The sequence below is a fragment of the Cuculus canorus genome, chromosome 1 (assembly GCF_017976375.1).
Source record: "Cuculus canorus isolate bCucCan1 chromosome 1, bCucCan1.pri, whole genome shotgun sequence".
Taxonomy (NCBI): Eukaryota; Metazoa; Chordata; class Aves; order Cuculiformes; family Cuculidae; genus Cuculus; species Cuculus canorus.
The window spans coordinates 158,201,931-158,228,029 of NC_071401.1; the positions used below are offsets into that span (position 1 = coordinate 158,201,931).

General features: G+C 38.2%; 1 protein-coding gene across 1 annotated transcript in view; it reads right to left on the reverse strand.

Moving 5' to 3' along the window:
- The window catches only part of NUP205 (nucleoporin 205), a 52,960-nt gene extending 30,610 nt beyond the window's left edge, over positions 1-22,350 (reverse strand). The window contains exons 1-13 of the mRNA XM_054081900.1: positions 22,085-22,350; positions 15,603-15,745; positions 14,370-14,541; positions 13,246-13,390; positions 12,218-12,377; positions 10,215-10,443; positions 9,888-10,052; positions 8,950-9,125; positions 6,349-6,465; positions 4,741-4,878; positions 3,549-3,699; positions 2,558-2,763; positions 1,019-1,201 (exon numbers count right to left, since the gene is read on the reverse strand). Of these exons, the coding sequence (XP_053937875.1) occupies positions 1,019-1,201; positions 2,558-2,763; positions 3,549-3,699; positions 4,741-4,878; positions 6,349-6,465; positions 8,950-9,125; positions 9,888-10,052; positions 10,215-10,443; positions 12,218-12,377; positions 13,246-13,390; positions 14,370-14,541; positions 15,603-15,745; positions 22,085-22,112 (2,013 nt within the window). The 5' untranslated portion in view covers positions 22,113-22,350. The remainder of the gene's footprint in view (positions 1-1,018; positions 1,202-2,557; positions 2,764-3,548; positions 3,700-4,740; positions 4,879-6,348; positions 6,466-8,949; positions 9,126-9,887; positions 10,053-10,214; positions 10,444-12,217; positions 12,378-13,245; positions 13,391-14,369; positions 14,542-15,602; positions 15,746-22,084) is intronic.
- Positions 22,351-26,099: the final 3,749 nt, after the last annotated feature.

Here is a 26,099-nt window from a genome sequence, read left to right on the forward strand (position 1 = left end):
AACTCTCTCTGTCTGTCCTCATAGCAGAAGTGCTCCATTCCTCTGACCATCTTGTAGCTCTCCTCTGGACCTGTTCCAACAGATCCATATCCTTCTTATGTTGGGGATCTCCATCATGTTTATTGTTAAACAAAATGAAGAGCAGAAATACTTTCACATATTAATGTCTTTCTCCCAGGCAGTATAAGACATTTCCCTTGTTATCTCTTAAAACAGTATATTTTAAGGAATCTCATAAATTAGGAAGCAAGGTGATAAGCATTTAAAATATTACAAGATGTCATTACTGTCAGGGTCTTTTTATTAGTAATTAACAATAAACCATCAGTTGCAGTTCAGATGCCTCAAGATCTTCCAAATAGAACAGCAATTAGTCTGCACCATAATACAGACTATAAAATAAGCCCATCCGTTATGATTTTTTAATTAATAATACCAAGAGCATTTTCATTTTATATCCATCTTCCTCAGGATTCATATTTAACATTTTTCTATGAAATCAAGACAGAAGGTAAAAAACACTTTTCTAAAAGGTAGAGCTTTTAATACATATCTGATGTTTTCCATCTAAATGTGACAGCTAGCAACAATATCCTGTAAATTACAATTAACTTCTGATGAGAATTAAATGCCTCCAAGTGGAGTTTTTTGCCAGTCCCTTCTTTCTATAAGCACTATTCACACTAGAAGGTGAACACAAACAGAAAAATATGTAACCTGCAGAACATTTATTATTGATGACATACACCAAAGAAAAAAACACACTGAACACACAGGACTGTCTGTAAGGAAACCTGTTTTATGTAAAATAAGCACAGCCAATGAGATCTCTGAGGCATAAAATCATACTACTAATTTCCAAAATAGTTTCAAAGTAAGAACTACATTAACTAAGAGAAAAAAGTTATATTTAACAATGGCAACAAGAAAATTGAGGAGGAAACGCAATACTATTGCAAATGGACAACTCAAACAGACTGGGATGCTACAGTTTTAAGTACTGAAAATTTTAAGTTACCTGTGTATATTCCAGGGACTGCCAGAGTGAAGCAGCTATTTCAGGAGATCTTCCAAAAGCAGTAAGGGTTTCTAATAGTTCTGCTTTCAAAACAGGAGGAATGCTGCACTGCAGAAGTCCCAGAATGACCGCTACTGGTGTCCACTGAGGATGCTCACAGAGAGCCAGGCGAGCATTCTCACTCTATGGAGATCAACAGAAAACAAAACTGCAAATTATTACTTTGAAGATTATTCATGTCTTACAATCTCTAACTCACAGTTCACTATCAATGACTCTGCTTTGTACCTGAAGGTATACAAAACATCAGAAGAACAACAAACCATTCCAAAGTAAACAATTTCAATTAAACAAAAAGCCCATTTTAATGACTCATAAGTTATGAAACTGTGCTTAGCCATATAGAAAAAAAGGTGCATAATATAAGCTTCTTATAACAACACTTCTTTGTTTGTTTGTTTTTAGCAAATACATTCATTGAATTAGTCTTAAATAAGTATTTACACTCTAGACAGCTTCTTGAAGCACTGGTAGAGGGACTTAATATTTCTATTATGAACTCGAATTATATTTGGACATTTGCTAGGAATTTTTAAGTCTAAGAGCAGGCCATCACCAGCGTAAGCTCATTTGAGACTCAGATGAACCATAGGACAGGAACAAGCCTCTAGACTTGTTAAATAACTCCCTGCATCCTTAGAAAGAAATTTACTTCTTCCCAGGTTATGGTTTGATGACGCCAGGAAACATTAGTTTTAAGACTTCCTTTTCCCCCACCATTAATGCAATTCTGACACCACAGCTAACACAGGAACACCCCATTACCACTAGCACCATGCATGATTTTTAAAAGGCCTAATTAGTTTCTGATTTGCCTTGTGTTTGTGTCAGCAAAACCAAGACTATCTCACTACATCACAGAATTTCTAGGCTGCAGACTCTGGTGGGCACTGAAGAGCTCAATTCCACACTATCCAGAATTACCCAGACAATCAACAACACAAAATATGCATTGCAGTTTTATTCGCTCAGAATCCTCTTCCAGTCAATTCATGGCACATTTTACACTTTTGGTTTGAGAAGATTTTAAACCTAACTCTGGAGGCAAGTTTCAACAGGTGGTGAGTTTCCTTGCCAAATTTTTACCATTTCCTTTTAAAATAATCTATTATTTTTGCCTTTTCAAACTCATAATTAAACGCAAACCATTTTCCTACTCCATTTTCATTTCTTCTGAATATATCTCACTTCTGCAAGACATCATGATGACATCAAGCAAGAAAAGCAAGAAAATTAGCAGAACCAGCAACACAGGAAAAGGTCTCATCTTTTCCTGCTTCACCCAGACTGTGTTTGTGTCCTAACAGTTACCCCTGATGCTTCCCATACTTCTAAATTTCACTAATCAAATGACAAAAACTGCTAAGTAAATTTGCTCTACGTACCATCTTGGTCAAGTGAACTTCACAGCTAAATGATGATATTTTGCAAGGAAAAAAAAATGGATTCACACAGAAAAACAAATGAAAGGTTACTTACCCAATTTACTATAACAGTGGTCAGCTGTAGAAAGGCAATTAATCCATCCTGCTCTTTCTGTGTGATTCCTCGGAGAGGCAGGTGACGATACTGGACACTGTCTGCACTTGGCAAGTCTTTCCTTAAGTGCTCATGATAAAGCATCAAAGAGTGAAAGAAATGCTCCCAAGAGACAGGGCTGCCACCTGCTCCTTGGATGTTTTCAGCTAGAAAAATGACAAATGGGTAACAAGATTTTCTTTCTAGTCTTTCACAGGGTGATAAGCAGAGTAGTTAAATTTAAAAGGAAAACTTTCCTACTTACAGGGAAAAATAAAGTACAAAGGAAAGCTATTCCTTCCAAAACTAGAGGTTCCAGTTTTAGATTTTTTTGCCATTGTTTGTGTGGTTTTGTTTGTTTTGTTTTTAATAGAGACACAAATGTGCTAATATGAAAAGCCAGTACAAATAAATTTTCTATTTCATGAATCAGATTGTTTGCAGCTTTATTTATATCTTCAAAGTAGGGTTTGTTTTCCAATCTGATCAATGCAAAATTAATACAAAATGCAGGAGTGACCAGCATCTCTTACTTTGAGAAAGAACTATTACATTACATGTATCAAAAAATTCGAACAGAAGTGCTTCTGAAAAAAATCAGCAAGGGAAAGATAACAATATTTACAAAATATACAACTTAACTCTGAGACATTACTCATTTTATATTTTACAAAAAGCAATATTCATATTTTTCATCTTTTATGGTGTTAAGACATGGCTTTTAAAAAAATGCACTATTTCATTATGTGAATTCCCTGATAAAGTGCTTGGACATTTAATTACCTAATCAGGTGAGTATTTTTCCAAATTACATCTGAAGTGAAGCCTTCCAATTTCATCATTGTACTAATAATGAAGTGTTAAAAAGTATGAGGCCACAATTCATCTCAAATGAGTCTCTGTACTTTTCTAAAGTAAACGAGTTGAAAGATCTAAGCGTCACTTTTCTTACCATGACTACTGCCATTGACTTTTAGCAAACTAAAGCAGTAATGAGCACACTGAGGCCCACTAGCCAGGCCCCGCAGCATTTTCAAGTATGGGATGTAAATTGTGGAAGGAAGCAGATCTCCCATTTGCCTAACAAACTTGGACAAGACAACCTAGAACAGAAAAAAGATCAGTGTTTAAAAAATCTGAGTATTTTAGGAAAAAAAAACGGCAGTCAAAGTTAGAAAAGAGATTCTAATGTGAGACCAGAGCAGGGCAGGGGGCTGCAATCACAACTAAAAAAAAAAAAAAAACATTTGTAGAGTGGCCTTTTCATTTCCCTGAAGGTGAAAATCATATTTCGAAGAGGGAAATAAACAAAACAAAACAATTCATGCTATTGTAAAGTATACCAACTCTCCAATTCTGTATTTCTAGTGATAAAATTAATTTCAACTGCAAAGGAGTATTATTAACACATCTCACAATGCAAGGTAAGTGATACTGGAAGAGAATTCACTATGCTTGTCATATCCCTGCACAGTAACTGTCTGCAGATTGTACCAGCTCCCCACTTAAGTCTCCCGTATTCTGGCTGGGTATTGGGATTTGTTCAATGTGTCATACTAGGTTTTGCCTAACACTGCACAGTCCTTCAAGAAACATTGAAGGCTGACAGCATCTCAGGTATTTAAAGAGTTTTGGAACATCTGCTTCATCTGTTTAGATTCCTGCTTAATTCCAATTCTAAGTTATGTTTCTCATGGCCTGTAACCTTTAGGCTTGAAATAATTACAATGTTCATATGGATTTTTAGCCCCAAAATACTATAAACTTCAAATAAAGTTATTTTACTGTTAAGCAATGTACCTTCTCAGTTACACAAAAAAGGGATGCAGAGTTCATTAGACAGGAAACACAAGAGCAATGTTATCAGCATTCATTCAGCAACTACAGCAAAATCGGATCTAAACAAAATTTTCCAAGAGTTTTTTTAGGACCCTTTCTTACTAAGTTTATTGACAGCCATGAATGGCTGGCAGGAGCTCATTTTAGAGCAAACAACAATAACCACATAATGTAGATCAGATAAACCACAGATAAAACATAATGTCTTCTTAGATGGTGGTAGTAGTAAGGATACAAAAAAATTTGTTGCTTGATTTTTTATTAATTTAAATTTACTAATAATTAATCAAGAAAATCTAGATAACCTGGCGCTGAGGGGGCCGCTGATGAGCTACTCCAAGGTAAGACTCCATGATGGTAGATGTCTGCAAAGGCTCTGAAGGACACCAGTATTCAAGGGCAAGTTCCAGATTAAAGGGATCCTTTCTATACAGTTCAGCAATCTGTCAGAGAAAGATGTTAGAAAAATGTCAACTCTATAAGGAAAACAAGATCACTTCAACAATAAGCACTGCTTCTAGATAAAATAAACACATCTGAGAAGCAAAGCACCCCATGGCTGGTGTTCCCTTCCTTAAAAGGCTCTGAAAGTGACAGCTTCTAATAAACGAGAGCGAGAAATTCAACTGCATGCATAAGTGAAACTTACATAATTTCCTATCTAATTATTACAGATTAAACCATTGCCAATAAGACTGTAATTTCTCCTTAGTTAACCATTTGCATACCTCGACATATTAACTTAGAAACAAGATGGACAGTATCAGGATTAGAAATCTTACCTGTTATCTGAACAAAAAAATTTATCAGCATACATTTGCATTTCTGGTTCTTCATTTAAGTTTACTGTATCTATTTCAGAGCTATATTAGGAAGCATTTCACTACAAATTTTCCTGTTAATGTCCTATAATCTAAAAGACTACCTTCAGAAAAGACAAGTAATCCCTATATAAAGACTGCACACTTGTACATTTTCACGCTAAGTAAGGGGAAATACTGAAGTTTTTAATTTATTCATTAATAGAAAATATAAAATGCACCAGTTTAATATGCAAATCTGTTTTCTGCTGCGGGGCTTTTTTTTGGAAAGTGCAGTTAGGTAACCTCAACAACAAAAATGTTAATAAACATTAATTTGAATTTTCTTTCCATTTTCTTTCTTTTATTAAACAGAAACAGAAAGAGCTTTCTTTTAAATGCACACTTGTGGTCAAAATTCTACTGAAATTAGGGAATTTGTAATTTCAGCAGACTTTTGAGGTCAGGAAATACTAAACAGCCTTCCAAAATTCTCATCACAAATATTTCAACACAGGAAAATTATTTAAACATGTAAATTCTTTATCAGAATTGTCAATAGCGGGGGAAACCCCCTAAAATTGATTATAGTTCACCCAGAGTAAACAGGAAGAAATTCAAAGACTTACAGAAACATAAACCACTGTGTAAACGTTAAGGTCTAGATACACAAAGGTGTTAGATTCCAAAGAACTTACACGCATTTAGCCAGTGATAACCTGTAGGCTTAACATTCCTATTTCTAAGGTACATTAAAAAAAGATGGCTTAAGATAATAGATTTGTTATGACAATCTTACTACAATTTAAATTTTAGATATTTAAATATTCTTTAAAATAACTCCAGCTCAAGAAATAATGCAGTATTTACTTACAGAACAAGAATTAAATGACACTTCATTAATACCAGAAGTCAATGTAGTAAATTAATTCCATTACATGAGAAATTATAGAAAGTGACTATATTTGAGAAAAAAAAAAAAAAAATCCCTCTAATCCAAAAAGAGAAAGATCCAGCACTACATGTTATCATTCAGCTATAAGTTTTCTGATGAAGAAGGAAAGGCACAATCACTTTTTTCCCCACAGTAATTTAAAAGAAAATAGGGCTTACTAAAAGCATTAAATGCTCCAGATCTCTCCGAAGGGAGATAGGTGGATCATTACCCATTTGAATACTCATGTGGATCATGCGAGCATCTTCATCAGCACGGTTTCTCAGCTGTTTCACCTACAAAATAAGAAGTGGAGAAAAACATTCATCTATAACCAAGAATGAAACAGATAAGAAGCAATGAAATTGTCTAAACAGCCTAGTAAAAACTAAGAAAGCAAACAAACTTGCACATGCATGAGAAGAACATTCAAATTTTTTTAATCCCCGCCCAAAAGAGCTTACATTCAAAGACACATTCAGTCACTTCCTTGCTACCACAGTGCTCGTTTCATAGCAAAAGCCCTGAACTTATGCTATGGGAGTTTCTCCCAACCAGATCCTCTGGTTTGCCCACAAAAGGTGGATCCTTTTCCTCTTTTTACTTTAAAAGCCAGACGGGTTAGCTCCAAACAAAGAAAGTTAGACTATTACCCACAAGGAGTGAAAAGAAAGAAAGTAGATCTGTGGATTAGACCTTTCTTAGCCATTTAAGGCTACTCCTGCTTACAGCTAATTTATGTTATGTTAAGTTTTGGACTGATGTAATGACTTTGGACCCAGTCTGTCACAAGTAAAAGCATTACCACATGCTAATAGTAACAATAAGTAATCTGAAATATTAAAGCCAATAATTGAGTTCTGAATGTAATGCAGTCAAGCAAACCAAACCCAAATCATCAATGGCAAGCACACAAATGTTAAAACCTCCTGTAGAGTTAAGTAAAATGCTGACTTAGATTCAAATAAAACTGAACAAGGTTTATATATTAAAAAAATCCTGTAAAGCAGACACTTCTCTTTACGGAAAATTTGAGATTCAGTAGAAATAGCTGAGTACATAAGTCAACCACAAACTAATAGCAGTTAAGACCAAAAAAACATCCTTGTAGACCTACATCCCAACTGCCTGCTAAAAAAATGCTTCCTGTAAAACAACTAGTACTGGCCTCTGTCAAACTAGAATACAAGTCAACGGTCAGATTTTTGCTTATATTACAAAATCCTACTTGCAATGAAAAATATCTCTATTCATCTTTAGGAATTAGCTACAACCAACTGCAGATATGAACCAAAGCTAAAAAAGTGAAATGGAAGAGAAATACCCTCCCAAGAGATAAAGCCGCCAATTCCACAATGCAATGAAGATGACAGATGTACCAACAAACCAACCAACAGCTTTGGGATTTTCAAGCAGTTACATAGATACAGGAGAGAGGGTCACATCTGCTCTAAATCTAATATGGCAGCAGCCTCAGCCTGAGTCAGTCTCCAGCTTTTCCACCCTCATTTAAAAATCTACCTTATATCTTTCATAAATCCTGGTATCTTTACACAAAGACATTTCGTCTTTTGTAAAGCAACACCATCCAGTGAAGGACTGCCTCATACGAAAAGTTCCTAGTTCCAAAACTGTTTGCACTTGTCTGTTTAAGCAACTTCCATAAAACACACGCCTCTCATATTCCTTATATATTCAAAAGATTCCTATGGCCTCCAATGCCTGTATTACAGAAAATACCAGTGCATGCAGCCTTTAAAGGATGTCTAAAGCCTGTTAACAATGTGATAAGTGAATACAGGCAGTCATTACAGCAGAAATACAGCTGTGAAGTTATTAGCACAAACTTCTTTAACATTACACTTCTGTTATGCATATTCTGTGGATTAAAAAGACAGTTTGAGAAAAAAAAACATTCAACAACAGCAGATTAAAAATAAATTAGGATTAAACATAAAAGTTGTCTTCATATTTGCCCTCAAAGATTCCTAGGGCTCAAATATTCTGTTTCGTAGCAATATTGTTCTCACTCTGTGAGGTTACAATGACAAAAATATATTTTAACATCCTTCTTTTTGCACATTGAAAGAAGTAATTATTTGGCAACTCCAAGTATAGCTCAATACAATGAAGGTCATAAAATAAAGCTTCCATCAATTAAATAAAAATGTTTCTACAGAATTTTAACTTTCCATCTCTAAATACAGAGTCTTTCACAAACGAAATTGTTGTAATCAAACTTTCTTTTTTAAAAAAACTCTTTTGCAGCTTTTCTGCTGTTCTAGTGAAAACAGCTACTCGCTTCCTCAACAATTAATACTACTGAAAACCCCAAATCCCTCCCCTTAAGTATGTAAAAGGATCAACAGTAAAAGAATAAATTAAAAATGAGACAAGAAACGTAAATTAACTTGGGTTACACTACTCTGTATCAAAAGAAAAAAACCCAAAACCAACAACAAAATGCAAGACCCACATACAAAGCCATTACTTCAGCATTCATTTAAATTTTCATCATGTAAAACAAAACAAAACCACTACTGCCATAAAAGCTTGCTGTGCAAACCTCACCATACTGAAGTGTTTAAAAACCACATTCTACTCTAGTGTGGAAAGCAAAGCCCAAAACCCAGGGGTTCCATTACTTCAACAAGTTTTCTGAACTGCAATTCCTCGAGCCAAGGGTCGTATCTGAATCTCTACGCTACCTGTCCTAATGCTAGAAATACAGAAGAACTACCCACTTTTCTCCAAAACTGCTATTGACACAAACAACTTACTTTCATTGGCATGAGCGCAAGGAAATCTGTGACGAGGTTATGAATTTTGCGAATGTAAAATTCCTCCTGGTAGAAGTTTTCAGACCCCACAACAGATTCAGTCAGGAACAGGAAGACATTATCAGCAACCGCTAGCTCTGCCATTGCTTCATCTGCCTCAGTGAATTCTGCAAGAGCTGGGCAACAAAAATTGCAAGCGGGGGAAATTAAATTGCAAGCATCTGTTACCTAACAAAACATATTTCAGAATGCCCAGCTGACATGCAAATTGACTTGTTTCTATCAACTATGTTTTTTCTACTGTACAGGAAAACACTAGACTGGAAAAGACAAGTTAACATGAGGTGATGATCTCAACTTGCTTCTTTAGTAAGTGTTAAAGAACATAATCCATTTACCAAATTAAATCTAAGGTTGTGAACCAAGAATCACAAACCAACCTTAATTAAACATTAATTATAAAGTTTACATTTTCTTTAATAGATACTCTGGAGTAGACTCAATTCTGACCTAGTAGGGACTCCGGAAAGCTTGTGAAGTACAGAGAGGAAAAAAAAAAATAGATTTATCCTCTCAAGACACTAAGGTTTAACATTTACAGATGTAAAAAAACATAAGTATGCATCCAAAATGATACTAATGCTACCAAAACGCAATCTTTCACACTTTTCAGTACATGAAAATCTCTTTCACTTTCAGTATGACACCGTGCAATACTACTGTCTAAAAACTAATTATTTCTTAATCTGCGTGCATTTCAGAGTAATTAAATTCCTGACAACCAACTCACATAGTGGGGAAGCATTAAAGGAGTGTCAGTGGTAATTTTATCATAAAGGCGAATACTAATGCTTCAAAAAGATAACATATACTTCCACTTACACCACTGGCAAACTCTGGATACTAACTTGCAGCAACTGCACTTGAGGGTAATTTACCTGTCACATCAGATAACTGGGATATTCCTCGTAATGCCAGCGCCCAGGCTAATCTAACAGTAGCTTGCAGGCCAGGCAATTTCCAAGGCTGAGACTCCTGAAGACGAGTGTGTATTGTTGCTATATAGTGTCTTTCTGCTAGCAGAGGGAGCCGTTGCATCAAATCTTGAAGAACAATAAAAACAAACACAACACCAACACCCAGTAAACGAGTGTGAAAACAAAAATACAAAATCCTATCCATTAGTTACTGATCAATAACAAAATGAGTTAAATAATCTATCCATCTTCACAGCACAACCTCTTTGGGAAACCTGCCAGCATTACCTTCACGATCCTCTGTGACTTGTTCCAGAAAGCTGACATCAAAGCAGTAAAGGAGAGCCATAAGAAGAGACAAGTTCACACCATCCAAGGAGCCATCAGCTTCCACTGTTACTTTCTCCAGGTAACTTATGAGGATTAGAGTGTCATCCTTACTCAGCGGTGACTGGCAGGTCCACACAAACAGACTTTCAGCCAAGGACTGTCGGCACTCTTTAATGAGGTCAGAAACCTTTAGAACAAAAACCAAACACAAAACAGTGAACATAAACATTCTAGCAACATATTCAATTCACCCTAGTCCTTGACTGAGAAGAAGAAGTTAAAAATTACTCTAAGGACAGCACCTACAGAAAACCATGGATTTTTTTAATTGCTAAAGAACAAAAGGCACACTTCTGCTTATTAAATGCATTCATATTCCCATGTTTTTATTGTGAGGTGTGAGTAGTTATCCTGGAATATAATTACATGCACACCAGCATCTCTGTTGAGATCAGGAGACATGAATCTACATAGAACACAAAAGCCACATTTCCTGTCTCTAATATACAACTGCGCTCGTAGTTATATCCAGGCAAGGTCACAATCTTCCCCTTGCCCCAGAAGAGATGCCCTCTCACCTACTATACAAATTCCTAACTTTTAAGGCACTGAGAAATATGAAAGACATTTGAAATTAGCACATTCTTCCCCAGACAAAACAGTTTCATGTTTATAGTCTAAAGTTGATATATGAAATCGTTCACCCCCTATTATATTATGGTTCAAATATCATGCCCAACATAAGGGCTACCAAGCATTTGCATACTAAAAATATTTCTTATTCAGTGAAATATTGCATGTTATAATAGAACTAAGTGTGACAGCTCTTGAAAACAATTTCTGTCTTTCTAATAGTTACACCAAAAATTACCCATTTTCAAACAAGGACAGACATTAATTTATTAACTATATTCCTCCTCCTAAGATGAGTTTTCAGAAGATTTAAAGCAGTTAAAACAGTACAAATTAAAAAAAACACCTCAAAACATAAAAAGCCACAAATGGCCTTTCATAGTGGTCTTTGTAACTTCTTTACCTAAATTACAAGCTTCTAATAATGTTCTTTCCCTATATCCCTTGTACTTGGTTAAGCTAAACATAAAGAGCTATAAGCATTCTATATCAAATGAAATCACGTGCATGTTGATAAGGAGAAAAACTTTTGAACATTTAACATAGCAATAAATCTCCGCTCAGACTCCAGCAGAATAATAGTTTTGATGAATACAGAGGGAAATACAGTAGTCCACCCAAAAGGAAGGAAAACAACTTCTAACATTAAGCGTTAATGAATTTTAAGGTAAAATTAAGGTACACTGAGGTAATTTAATGTAAATCAGAAGGATATTCTTTGCATAGTATAATTAAGAGCAAAAGTTTAAAACTAGCTCTTTATTTGGCACAAAACAAATCAACTGATTATAACAGAATAATTTTTTAGACAGCTCACCCATGAGGAAGAAGTTCAGTAATTAAAACAATAATGTTCAAAACCTCCCTACTAGGATCGTCTCTGCAGTTTGTCACAGTCTCAATTAATTTCAAGGATTACAAAAATGAGAACTCACTTTCAAGCAATTCTAACTTCACTATTAGAAATGCTTCTGTTCATATTAACAATTGGATTATTAAAAAAGAGCATTATTTGCCTGACTAGACTTGGTGTCAATCTGTTTTAATAATTTGGGAACTTCAGTTTGCCATTTTTGTTGTAATAGTGCTGAGAGCAGATGATCGATATAGTCTTTAGAATAAAATTGCAAACCAAAAATGACACATAATGCAAACATTAGGTTTACTTTGCTACTATCCTTGGTTACATTTGTTCAATAAAAATAAGGCATGCCCAAGCATCAGGGAGCAAGAGCAAGTCAGAAATACAGAAAGTACTCCAGATCCCACACCGGAACAGCACAAGACGTGGAGTAGCTGAAGAATATTCATACTTAGTGAATATTTACCTCTCTGCGATGTTTCTCACTGCCCAATCCTCGCTCTCTCTGGAGTTTATCAAATTCATTGTTCAAATCAATGTGAGACACAAGAGTGAGGATCTTCTGAGTCAACCCCTGCTCCATTAGGTCATCTGTAAACTGTGTTGTCATGGACACTAACTCTTGACTACAATGGAAAGAACATAAATTTAATAATTAATCATACTATTACCAGTCACAGAGGAAGTCTGAAATAATGAATCTCATCAAATGTATTTGATGACAGAAAACGTACAACTATATCACGCACAAAGTAACTGAATGTGCATCACTGATCAGCAAGCACTGCCCTCTCAAAACTGAACATATACAAAATATTTAGGTAACTGTAAGTTCTAGGACATGGAATAGGAGAATCCAAAATGTAGCAGCTAATTAAACTTTCTATCAAAAGGAAAAAGTACTTTATAAAGATGCACATAACTCACAAGCTCACAGCCTCTTTCTTACTAGTAAATGCCATTGTCCTATTATGCACACCCTACTTAAGTGATTGACCTAGTTTTCATGTAATACTTATTTTATGTTTAAACTAAAACACATCTTTTAATCTTTTTAGTCCATCAAAAAATGTCAGCATAGTCTGTTTGCCAGTTGATAGTGCATCCATTTTAAGTAAAGGCAGGAGTACAACTCTCTTGTTGCAGGACACGGGAGGTTAGCACATCAAGGGCAGAAACTCAGTCTCTGAAATACTGAGTAACAATCACTAGTTAGAGCAACACTGATTTGGAGGCTGTTTGAAACAAAATACTGCCAAAAGGTGAAGCAGCATGAAAGGACTGAAAGTAAAATAGATGTTCTTATAATCCAATAAAAATATGTGTAAGAGAAAAAAATATTCCACTTGAAAAAAAAAAACCAAACAGGAAAGCAGCTGCCCCAGTTTATGAGAGAGAAACAAATTTTAGAATATTCATATTCCCTTGAGTCTACTTAGTCCTAAAAGCACTCAGAGCCAAGAGCTTTAATCAGCTCAACACCCTAACACAAACCTGAGTTCCAATGTCCATGTCTTGCCTTGGCGTGACTGGATAAGGGTTCGTAGTGAATTGGCAATGCATCTTTTTCCATCCCAGTACAACAGAACAGCCACCAGACCTCTCGTAAGGCCAGGAAAATGAGGTTGCTGGTGTTCTCCTTTTGAACAAAAACGCATGGAATAGTCACAGGAAGTTGAAAATACGCACTATGATAACAGCTTTACATATTTGTATCCCTAACTGAAATACAAGCACAGCATTCAAAGCAACCATGGTTATTCACTACCACTTTGATTTGTTTCAGGCACTTAAAAGATAAAAACAAGCACAGATATTTTGGGTGCTATCATTAAAATTGATATCAAACTATCAAAAGATAAAAAAATTTTAAAAGAAACAGAAGTGCAAGTCCACAAATATCCTAGTCCAAACGGCATTTGCAACTGATATCCACCCATCCTGATAACCAATTCGAGCTGAATATTAGCAAAATATCTTTTCTTTATTCAAAATGGAGTTTTCTTTTTGAGTTAACATTGAAAACCCAAGCTCAAAATAGAAAGCAAGGTTGACTTGAAGATAGTCTTCCAAAGGACACAAATTCACAAGCTACTACTTTAATATAGTTTTTTAAGAGTTAATTATGAACAGTAGCTAGTAATGATACCTAACCATTTCATTTTAATTAATCTTAAATCAATCTTCTACAGGCAAAGCATGTGTCACTTTTTAGAATGCTTTTCTTTACTAATCTGTTAATAGATTATGATCCAAACAGAGTCACATATCAATATATAACTAATACATAATCTGAAGAACCAGTATCTGTTACACAGCTTCATGGAAAACCCCTCATTTAATTATTTGTAAAGTATTTTTAAATTCAGTGATAAAGTAAATCATAAAAAAAAAAATCAAATTATCCCCCCTTTTGTAATAGCTTCATAAAATACAAGCACTAAGGTTCAGAACACTTATTTTATTACATTGCACTGACAGTAGATTTCATTTTAAGAACACTATGTTAGGAAACCAAGGCCTTGACTGAATCATGCATTAACATTAAGGGTACACTCAAATAAGGAGGCCCTATTCAAGCTGTACTTCTCCAGTTATTAAATATTTTCCTTTCTCACCAGCTAGAAGAAGCTCAACAGCTGCCAACTCTCCAATATCAAAGAGGTCACTGAGGATAAAGGCTTCTCTGATGAGTTGCTCTGGCAAAAGCCTAGTTCCTTGCTGACCCTGAATAGCAACCCCTTCTGTACTTGCTTTCTGAATCTTCTCATGCTGCTGAACATTCTTTGGCTGCAAGAGAAACAAGCATCGGAAGTTATTCAAGATGGCAAGATCAAATACTGAATAAAGCTTTACATATTAATCCTTCCTCACAAATACAGTTCTAACAGGTTAGGTTGTCATTATAAAAACACAGGCAGTATTTTTAAACACAGAGATAGTAAAGGCATCCTAAAAATCCTTCACAGTTGCACAGCAACGATCTCTTTGTGGGAATGTAAGAAAATAATCTTATACCATCACTGCTGACAATTAGTTTACTCAGAATAATGGAGACAAAGTATATTTTGATACTACTCTCAGCAAGAAATGGTATCACCTCAATGAAAGACATTTGGGTTGTTGAACAGAACTGTTGCGTTACTCAAAAACACTGGGTTTTACATCATTCTTTTTTCTATTAAACTCAGACACTAAAATGTACTAACAAAACTCTAAAGCTGACTGTTAAATTTTCTGACCTATCAGTTTGAAAAGCCATGTACTATTTAGAAGCGGCAGCAATAAGAGAAGATGCATTGCTTGTTGTTACCTGTGATCCATCAGCCAGGAAATAGCAAGGTTCCATATTATCTCACATTCCTGATAAATCACATTCTGTATTTCGTAAATTTATACATTCGCCTGTTCTGTGTGTTCACTAGCCTGACTGAAGCATAAGCATGGACCAAATCCAGACAAAGTAGTTTCATGCTTTACTTTAGAAACACACAAGTAGGAAAAAAAAAGCTAATACTTGATTGATGGAGCATCATATACTTTTATTATTCCTCTCAATATATTAGAGAATAATGCTTTCAAACAATGAGTGAAAAAAATTATAGATGAAATTATCCTGTACAATACACAAAATAATATGTATTATTTAAGCTATTTGTAATCTTTCAGCAGAACAAGATTGCTGCAAAACATTTGTGTTATGTACTGTAAAAACACATTTGTGTTATGTACTGTAAAAACACAGAATGAAAAGTATGGTCAGGGCCTAAAAAGGTATGCAGTACAACAATACAGATAGAGTAAGCTGTCAACTCTCCAACTCATTCCACAAGAAAGCATTTGTCCAGTACCGGATTTCTGAAGAGAGCAATGAAGTCAGATTTGTGTTTCTTTAAAACCTGGTCGAGGTGATGGATAGCTTCAGGTTGCCTTTTCCAAATGGCATCCATTACAGTCTGCCATATGTCCTTATACGGACCCCACAAGCTGGCAGCTAAAAGAAGAAATAAAACAATGTACTTGAAATGGAGAAAGAAAGAAACCAAGTTATTTATGCATTATTTTCAATGAGTAGACTTCTTAAACTTACTGCTAACCTCAGCTTGACACTATAGACTGTTATGCCCATCAAGAAAAGCAAATTTTCCTAATTTAGGGCACAATAAAATAACAGCAATGGTCTGATATAAAATCCAAATTAAGCATTAGGGAGCTAAATGAGCAGAAAAGATGATGCACCCACCTAAGTTCTGGGGCTGAACATTATCTTATAAAGATATCAGATACAAACTCTGTAATCTTTCACCCTTATATGCTTAAGAAATTTGACCCACTTTGGTAAGATTAAAGGATGGCCAAGAATCAGAGAGCAGGCCAAGAATCCAAATGTAACTTGGCAAGGCAGGCTTCCTGCTTCCCATTTTTGACAGAAAAATCCAAAACAAAGAAATACGTAATATATGAGGGACGGAAAATGAGCAGCAGTGCTATCAGAATCTGTCCCATCACTGCATCAGTCTGTGTAGAATAAAATATATTAGGAACCAAAAATCTAAGATTAAAGGCTATATTACATAAGAAACAAAAATCCTAAGGACATATTACATATGAAACATATGTATTACATATGAAACGTAACACATTTCATAAAGGCTGTATTACATAAGAAACAAAAAAGCCTAAGGACGCTTTCTTTCAAATATAATTACCCTTCCAATCTTAATTTAAAACACAAATACAGGTACTTTTGATACCTACAGCATATTTGCTGCTAACATTCTGCACAAGAGCTTCACAAAGATATGAATTTCCTTTACTACAAATAGACAGATCAATATAAATAATTGCCTGACTATGTTTAGAAGAGACCAGATTATTTCTGCAAGCTAGCAAGCACAAATATATTAAGAGAAGTCTGACTCTACTCTACAAATACAATCTCTCCTCTTCCTCAAAACTGAAAACAGTTTCCTTGGCATATCTCAAATCTGAATTTAGCACCACAGCTGAATGATCTCTTCCTAACTGGAAGTTGCATCATTCACAATCCAAAGACGGCAGCATGAAGACTGTACTAGAAGTTCCTTTATCATCAGATCTCAAGAAAACAGTATACCAAACTAGTCTCCAGGCTTAAGCCAGAGTCATTGTCTAAACTGAAAACCTTCCAGATGGAAAATTATTCTTACCACCTAGTATTAACATCCTATTTAAAAACAAGCAAAAAAACCAACCAACCAACCAAAAAATCCTCAAAAGTTAAGGACCCATATTAAACAGAACTCCCAAAATGTTCCCCTTGCTAGGTATCATCTGTATTTTTGAAAGCTTCAGATTCTATGTGCTAAACATACCAGATACTATGATTACCAGTTATATGGTAACTTGCAGACAAATGATACAACAGCCACTATGTGTTTTTGAGCATCTACCGAGATGGTTGCTGACCCAAAGATATTATAAACCAGCAGTAGGTTCTGCATGCTTCAATTTTTCTAGAGGAAAAGCTACTTTAAGAAATTGCTGTCCTACTTCATTCAGAGCCACATGTATCCAGCCGCACACATGCCTGCTTCATTAACTCTAATGGAGTGCACTGTAAGTCGTTAGCAAAATCTTGTAAACTAAAGAAAAGGGGGAAAAAAAGAAAGCAGCAACATTTTCCAGGTGTCTTCCAATCTTGTTTTTAAAAATCAACATATTTCATTAATATGTTAGAAAGTGGCCCTGCCAACCATAAATAAAACAGCTGAAAGGCCAATGGCTGAAGCATAGAGGGAAAGAATACATGGGCAGTGAAAGGCAGACACCTCTGAAACTGCCTTTATTTCTGGAGAAATTATAAAATAGAACTATGCTTTGCAGATCAGCCTGTATACAAAAAATACTAGCATTTCACCTAAATCTGGTTTTCTTTTTTTTTTTTTCTTCTTTTTACTGTACAACTTAATACTGTGGTACAAAATCAAGTGCAGAGGCAACATTTTATCTTCACATAGCTTGTTCTGACCAGTACCAACAATTAGGGTAAACCAAAGTGCATTGAAGTCAAACATATCCACACCATGCCCCTCTTTTTCACACAACCATGATTAACACCTCAAAGTAATGCAAAGTGCAATGTGAATAGCCTGAATAATAAGGTAGCGGAAGCCAAGTCAAAGTGTAGCAAGTGCACATGAAGGAATGAGCAGGTCTCAGAGTGAGATCACTGGTTTCAGTTATTTTTACCACTACTTAAGATGTCCTGGAAGCAGGAAACCAAGTACAACTTTGTCAGTTTTATTCTGTTGCAAAGGAAGAAATCACACAAAACAAGAATAAAAACAAACGAAGCCACTCACTAATAAAACTATTGCCATTTACCATAAAATTTGCAGTGCCAGTAGAGATGTATCTGAGAGGACAGCCGACAGAAAAGGACAAATCCTCTATCCTTTTTTAAACATCAGAGTGCTTTAATCATATTGTTACCTCTGCTAAGACAAATCCACCAAAACCAGCTACTATTGGACAAATCATTTCACACTCCAGACTGTAGCTGGCTCTCCCACATAACTCCAGAGATTTACTTCCACTCAAAACAGTTTGTTCACTATTATTAGATTACCAAATCTAATAAACACCAGCAGCAATCCACAGTGCCCGTTAAAAGCTGTTCAACTATTTTCCTGGGCCATTTGTTTAGTCGTGTCCCTACAACATAATTGCTTTGATCCAGCCCAAATTCATGTACTGTAAGGCATTAAAACAAATTAAGGATCTAAAGTTACTAACTGAAAACTAATCCAAAAAAGGGTTTATTTTCAGCAGGATCACATCTATAACCCAGTTTGCCCTGTGATTACACAAGTCAGGGTAGCACAAAGATGGAGTATTGCTGAGAAAGAAATAAGCAGCTGGGATGGAAAAAACGTTGGACTTCAGAGATCATTTTGATTTTTTCCCATTTACACTGTTTCTATTATTATTACAGTTTTAGGAAGGCTGAGCATCTCATCAGGAACAGCAAGGAAGAACAGACAGGCTGGATTGCTGCTTTTGGCAACAACAGCAGTTGACAATCACGCCTGAACTTCTTGCCAAGTTATAGACTTAACCATTCTGTCTGACCCCACAAACAACATACTATAACCTAAAGCAAAATCATTAGCTCTAGTGCCCCATCTGCTTTTGCAGCTCATCTTTCACTTACAAAACTACTTCTTCCCCCATTTTATTTTAAGGCTATAGAATCTCTTGCCATGTAATTTATACAATAAAGTTAGTCTTGCCTACTTCAATTTTCACTCTAAAAATTCACGTTACAAATGGAGGGGTTTTGCTTTATTACTGCTTTTCTGTGAGGGGGCAAGGATGTAATTGATTCAGTTAGATCAAAATCTCTTCCCTGTAAAATTTACTCCTTGCTTGACAAAGCAAGAGAGCTTTTAATTTTATTAACTAGCCACTATGACATACACCACCTTAGTCACAGACGGTTTGGCCATGCCAGTGTTCCAGTCACAATTGCTTTACACATGGTCTCTGCTCTCCCTGTGTTAACCTAAGGAAGCCCAACAACAGCAAATGCAATGTCTGGTACTTGAGACAGAATAACTCCATCATCCAGTAATACAGGCTGGGAATCAGGCAGCTAGAATCACAGAACGATTCCCAAGCTGGAAGGGCCTCAAAAGGATCATCAAGTCCAACTCCTGTTCCTGCATAGGATAATCCCAAAATTCACACCACGTGTCTGAGCATATCGCTCAAATGCTTCTTGAATATTGTCAGGTTCCCAATATCCAACCTAAAACCCCCTGAGCCATCTTCCTGCCATTCCCTCAGATCCTATCATTGGTTGCCAGAAAGAAGAGATCAGTGCCTGCTCCTCCTCCTCCCACTGTGAGGAAGCAGTAAACTGTGATGAGGTCTCCCCACAGTTTCCTCTTCTCCAGGCTGAACAAAGCAAGTGACTTTAGCTGCTACTCATACAACTTCCCCTCTAAACTCTTCATCAATTTGGGGATTTTTTTTTTTGAGAAAGCAGCTTTACAGAAAAACAGGCCAAGTATCTGGGTAGACAGGAAGCTCAACAACAGTCAGCAGCACATCCTCACTGCAAAGAGGCCTCTACGCACCAGGCTACATTAACAGAGTTGCAGCTAGCAGGGAAGTAATTACTCGGGCATCTGAGAATCCTTCACTCCAGTAATGTGTCCAGTTTGGGCCTCCCCAGAGCAAGATACTGAAATAGGGGGCTAGAAAACAAGATGAATGAGAAAAAGCAGAAAGGGCCGATTTTCAGTCTTAAGAAGAGAAGACTAAAGAAGGATGGGAGCTTTCTTTTTTCAACTACTGAATGGCACTGTACATAGAAAACAGAGACAGAGGTACCCCCAGAGAAGATAAGCAGCAATTAAAACAAGTTACAATACCAAAACTTCAAATTACCCATCAGGAAAAGGAAAAAAAAGATCTGCTGTGAGTGTGGTCACACATTGGAACAGAGACCCAGAAGGATCATCCTTCCGCAAGGATCTTCATCCTTACAAGTATTCAAAACCAGGTTAGATAAGGCCCTGAGCCAGCTGATTGAGCTTTAAGGGTGAGAAAAGGAGTGTTGGACCAGATGACCTCCAAAGTTATTCCTGAATTATCCACTCATTTTCTTTGGTATTAGATTCATTCCTCAGTAAAATACTGACTTAGTAACCCAAAACTGCTACTCGTGACGGGTTCTGAAAGGACCACAGGTGATTCTGCTGCTCTTAATCCTTAGCAACACTCAGTGCAAGAGAAACCAGCTCAACATTCCCATCCTACTTGTGCAGAATCACAGAATGGTTTTGGTTGGAAGAGATCTTTACAAGTCATCTAGTCCAACACCCCTACAGTGAGCAGGGACATCTTAAACTACATCAAGTTGCTCAGAGCCCGCTCAACCTGACCTTGAACGCTTCCAGGGATGGGGCACCTATCACCTCTCTGGGCAACCTGTTCCAGTGTTTCACCACTCTCAGCACAAAAAATTGATTCCTAATAGCCAGTCTGAACTTCTCCACTTTTTAGTTTAAAACCACTACCCCTTGTCATATTGCTACAGGCCCTGCTAAATTCCCCATCTTTCCTATAAGCCCTCTTTAAATACTGAAAGCACAGAGCAGAATTCACAACATATTTAATTGCACAAAGCATTAAGTGACAAATACAAGACTGAAGTGATGCTTAATCCCACATGCCCAGAGTGCTCAACATCCACTCCAACCAAGCTGGCCGTTGCTCCCCCATGCCACCAGCTTCATGCATCCCTTGCCAGTATCTGCCCACATGGCACAGTTCCATCCCCAGGCAGCTCTACATGCCTTGGTGATACCAAACATGCCGGCAAATGAACTCCCTAAGACTCATCTTGGAGTTTTAGAAGGCAAGCATCCTTTATCAGACCTGGGGAGCATGAGGGAGCAATCTCCATCAATTGTGTGCAGCCAGACAAGCTGGGGACAGAATGTATTTCCCTCTTACACACGTGTATAAATTTTCGCAAAAATGTTATGCATGTTCTATTACTCTCTAAGGACTAATTTTAATCTTATTATGAACTTTGCAACAGTCAAAACTCTCGTTAACTTGGAGCTTTGACTCCAGCTCTGCCTGACCTTACATTTGAGATGAGGAAAAGTTGCACAAAGAGGTGACCACAGTAGCAGACATCTGTTCAGCACAGATCACACTGACACAAGATGTTCTCATCTCCAAAGAATGAGCAGTGTTGGGGAAAGCACTGACTGAAAGAAATCGTGCTGTGAGAGGGACATTCTGTTTACCAAGGCTTGTAGTGATAGGACGAGGGGCAATAGATATAAACTGGAGAGAGGCAGATTTAGACTAGACATAAGGAAGAATTTCTTCACTATGAGAGCGGTGAGGCACTGGCACAGGTTGCCCAGGGAATTTGTGGATGCCCCATCCTTGGAAGTGTTCAAGGCCAGGTTGGATGGGGCCCTGGGCAGCCTGATCTGGTGGGAGGTGTCCCTGCCCATGGCAGGGGGGTTGGAACTAGATGATCTTTAAGGTCCCTTCCAACCCAAACTATTCTGTGATCCTATGTCTTTTAAACACTACAAGTACTTACACGAAACTTATCTCTACTTCAGCTTAAATTAAAACTACTCCCCTTTCTGTATCAGTGACTCCTTGTACCACCGGGAGCCTCCGCTGGGGCGGGCGCCGCTCTCCCCGCAGCCCAGCCCCCCCGCGCCGCCGGCCCCGAGGGAGTTTGCGGGGAGGCAGAGGGACGCGAGACCGCCCAGCGGGGCAGGAGCAGCCACGGCCCCCACGCTCCTCTTACCCGAATTTACCGCCAGCGGCGCCGCCATCTTGGAGCGCGGGAGGCGCGATCGCGTCGCCACCGCCCGGGTAGGACCGCGGGCTGCCCGGCGCGCCGCCTCCCAGGGAATACGGCAGCTCCCGGGAAAGGGGCGGGAGGGGCAGCAAAGGGGATCCCACGGCTCCTAAACACCTCCAATCCTGCTGCAGAGCAGCTCCGCCGGGCAACGCCCCCAGGCGGCTGTTCCCGCAGGAGTAGGGAGGGCGGCGCGGGGCCTGAGCCGCGGGATGACGGGAGAGGCAAATCCCGCCTGCTCGGCTGCTTCCGGCCCCGCGTGCTCGGCCGCTTCCGGTGCCGCGCGCGTGCTCGGAGGTTTGCAGGAAAGGGAGAGCAGCGGGGTCTGCGCTCCCGCCTTCGCTCCTCTGCTGTCAGCAGCGCGTCCCTCCTGTGCCATTCCGAGTCTTTTCCCCCCAAACCCCCCACCTCCTTCCCGGGCCCAAAGAGCAGTGGTAAATGGAGTTAGCTCTAGCCCTGTTCAGTGACCTGGATGAAGGCATTGAGTGCACCCTTAGCAAGTTTGCAGATGATACTAAGCTGTGTGGATCTGCTGGAGGCTCTGCAGAGGGATCTGAACGGGCTGAGTCCAGTGGGATGAGGTTCAACAAGGACAAGCGCCCGCCAGGTCCTGCACTTGGGGCGCAACAGCCCTGTGCAGTGCTACAGACTGGGGGAAGAGTGGCTAGAAAGTTGCACGGAGGAGAAGGACCTGGGGGTGTGGATTGACAGCTGACTGCACATGAGCCAGCAGTGTACCCAGGTGGCCAAGAAGGCCAATGGCATCTTGGCTTGGATCAGAAACCCCCCTATACTCAGCACTGGTGAGAACGCACCTCAAATACTGTGTTCACATTTGGGCCACTCGCTACAAGAAAGACACTGAGGTCCTGGAGTGTGTCCAGAGAAGGGCAACAAAGCTGGTGAAGGGGCTGGAGAACAAGTCTTATGAGGAGCAGCTGAGGGATCTGGGGTTGTTCAGCCTAGAGGAGAGGAGGCTGAGGGGAGACCTTATTGCTCTCTACAACTGCCTGAAAGGAGGTTGTAGCGAGGTGGGTGTTGGTCTCTTCTCCCAAGTGATAGGTGATGAGACAAGAGGGAATGGCATCAGGCTGCATCAAGGAAGGTTCACATTGGACATGAGGAAAAATTTCTTCACCAAAAAGATTATTAGACACTGGCAGAGGCTGCCCAGGGCTGTCCCCCCATGCTTACAGGTGTTAGACGGGTAGATGAAGTGCAAGACAGGTAGATAAGTGCTGAGGGATGTGATTTAGTACCGGACAGGTACAGTTGGGCTTGATGACCTCAGAGGTTTTTTCCAACCTAATGTTCCTATGATTCGACACTTTTTAGAATTGGGAGCACAGCAGCTGGGTGGCCCTCTATCAACAGCCACTCTAGCTGCTGTGGAGAAGATCATGCTTGTTTCTTCCTGGTTGGCAGGAGTACAAATGTACCAAAGAGTTACATTTGACTTGCACTTTGAATGAGATACTACAAGGAGCTAAACTAAACTAAGCTAAATAAAACAAAAGTGTTGGTCAACTGAGAAACCATTTCCTTCCAGCATCTGAAATTTGTACTGATCTAAGGTTATAAACCAGCCTTGCTCCAAATTTTTCTGAATTGCTAAATGGCCTGAACGAAAATAAGCTTTCTGAAAACACAGTTGGTATTTCCATCATAACAATTGCAATCACAGTTTTGAACTTTTCTTGTAGGCAATTAATAATTATTGTCTTGGTCTAGAAACCCATATTTTTCTCGAGTTCTGTCTTTTCCAGTCCCACACCTTATGCTTAGATAAGTTTATCTACCTTATGCTGTATCATAGTGCTCATCTCAGGTCCCACCCATTCAATATCATTCTGCTGCTGGGAGAACTAGCCAACAACTATTCCTCCTTATTAGGGTACAACATCACAGTCTGTTTTGAGGCTGTGAATCAACACCTCATTGTCAAAACAGACAAGGTGCCATTAACAAACCAAAGCAGAAGATTGTGCTGTTATTTTGAATCATGAGCTTCCCAATTACTAGAATTGGATCTAAGTATACAATCCATTAAACTCCCATTCTTTAGCCTAAAGTACCCTTTGATATTTAACTGGAAGGGATTTTTTTGAATGAATTATGACAGTGCATAAGGGTAAGATAAAAAAAGGAAAAATGGCATAAACTTAGAAAAGAAATGAATGTAGGAAATCTGAACACACTGCGAGTCTGGATTCACTTATTTTGTCACTATGCTCTATTTGCAGTATCAGCCTAAGATAAAAACAAAGTAAAATGTTTTTCAGACTTAAAAGGTTCATACTGAAGGGATCTTTCTTTTCAACCCTGCCCTACAAGCTATGTTCATTGGCTAAGGCAAAACACCCAAAGACAAATGAGCTATATTTATTAGAATGTTTTCAATTTTTTTTTTCTAGTGGAAAAAAAAAAACCCTGCTACTATTCTTTTCTCAAAACCAAAATAGCTTCAGTTTCTATGGTTTCAGATTGACATCTTCAAAAAATCAAAGTAATTCGTAAATGTTTTTATGTTGGATGAACTTTATTTAGAACACGCATATTTTAAATAGCATTATTCACTTTAAACCAGTACACTGGTTTGATCAACTTTGTTAGCAAATGTATGGCATTTAAAACTCAAGTTTCTCGAGCTTCAAGTGGTGAACTAGGGTTTGCAGTTTTGTATAGAAAAAAAGCATCCCTGATAGGAGTTACCCTGTGAAGGAAGCTGCATCTAAACTCAAAGCATGTGCAAGAAAAGACTACTCGGAGTGATTCATAGAATTGTGATCATTCCAATCTCCCTGCCATGGGCAGGGACACCTTCCACTGGATCGGGTTGCTCAAAGTGTCATGCAGACTGGCCTTGAACACCTCCAGGGATGGGGTGAAGCAAATGATATTTCTACATGTATCGGAAGCTAAGGAATGAATATTACTATCTTAGAAGTACTCTGTATCTGAAGTCAGTCTACCACCTTCTGTCCCTGCAGTAATCAAGTCTCCTTCAGAAATTCCCTCCTGTATTACCTCTAAGATAAAAGATTCCATGAAAAGTATGTATTTATTTTTAGTGCCAATAGCTTCTCCTCTTGGGCTTTATTAAAGCAATATTTCACAGTTGCAAAACCATGTCCAATGAACTAGACCCATGGGAAATTGGCAAAATAAATACCTTTGCTTCTCTGTATCTTCGTTGTGATGGAATGGCAGAGGGGACAATATGGAAGGCGGTGGGCCTAGGGTGAGAGCAAATTGGCAAACCAGCTGTAAGAAAAAAGAGAGAAATCAGAGAAACGGTTTCACAAGGATTAGTCAGAAGAGAAATAGGAGACAGAAAAGGAAATATAAAAAGCCTGTCCTGTCAAGAATAGCTCCTTTCAGAATTCAGGAGATTAATCCGTCCTCATTAATTTTGCCCAATTTGTTCATTTAGTCAAAGGGCTCATATTTCCTTGAGATTTTCCTTTTCCTTAGCCGTGAACCAGGACAGACCTATTTCAATGAGGATGCAATGACGGTGTGTTATTTTATTCTAGGAAAGGAAGAGTGGCAAGTAAGAGGTGAAAGTAGGAAATAAGTGAAGTTTCCTACTTTCCACAAGCAGCAGGACTAATGCAGTGTGGATACAGCATATCTGTGTATCTCCCATGTACCCATCACTGCTAAGCCGTAGCTCTGCTCCTATGCTGATCATGTGCCATGCCAAGACCCATGGCTATGAGAGGCAGGTGCCATGATAAATTTAGAGTCTTGTGTCTTGATCACCTGGCCACTGCAAACCTAATGGATATCTTGAGGGTTTGCCTCAGCCTCTTAAACCACAGGGATCCTAATTTTGATCTTTTTCCTTTACACATTCCCTAATTCTTACAAAATTTTTAATGACATGCATTTTTGAGCGCTTTAGCCCTAGATCAGATTAGGCTGGAATTGGTGCAGGAATTACAACAATTTCAAAAGT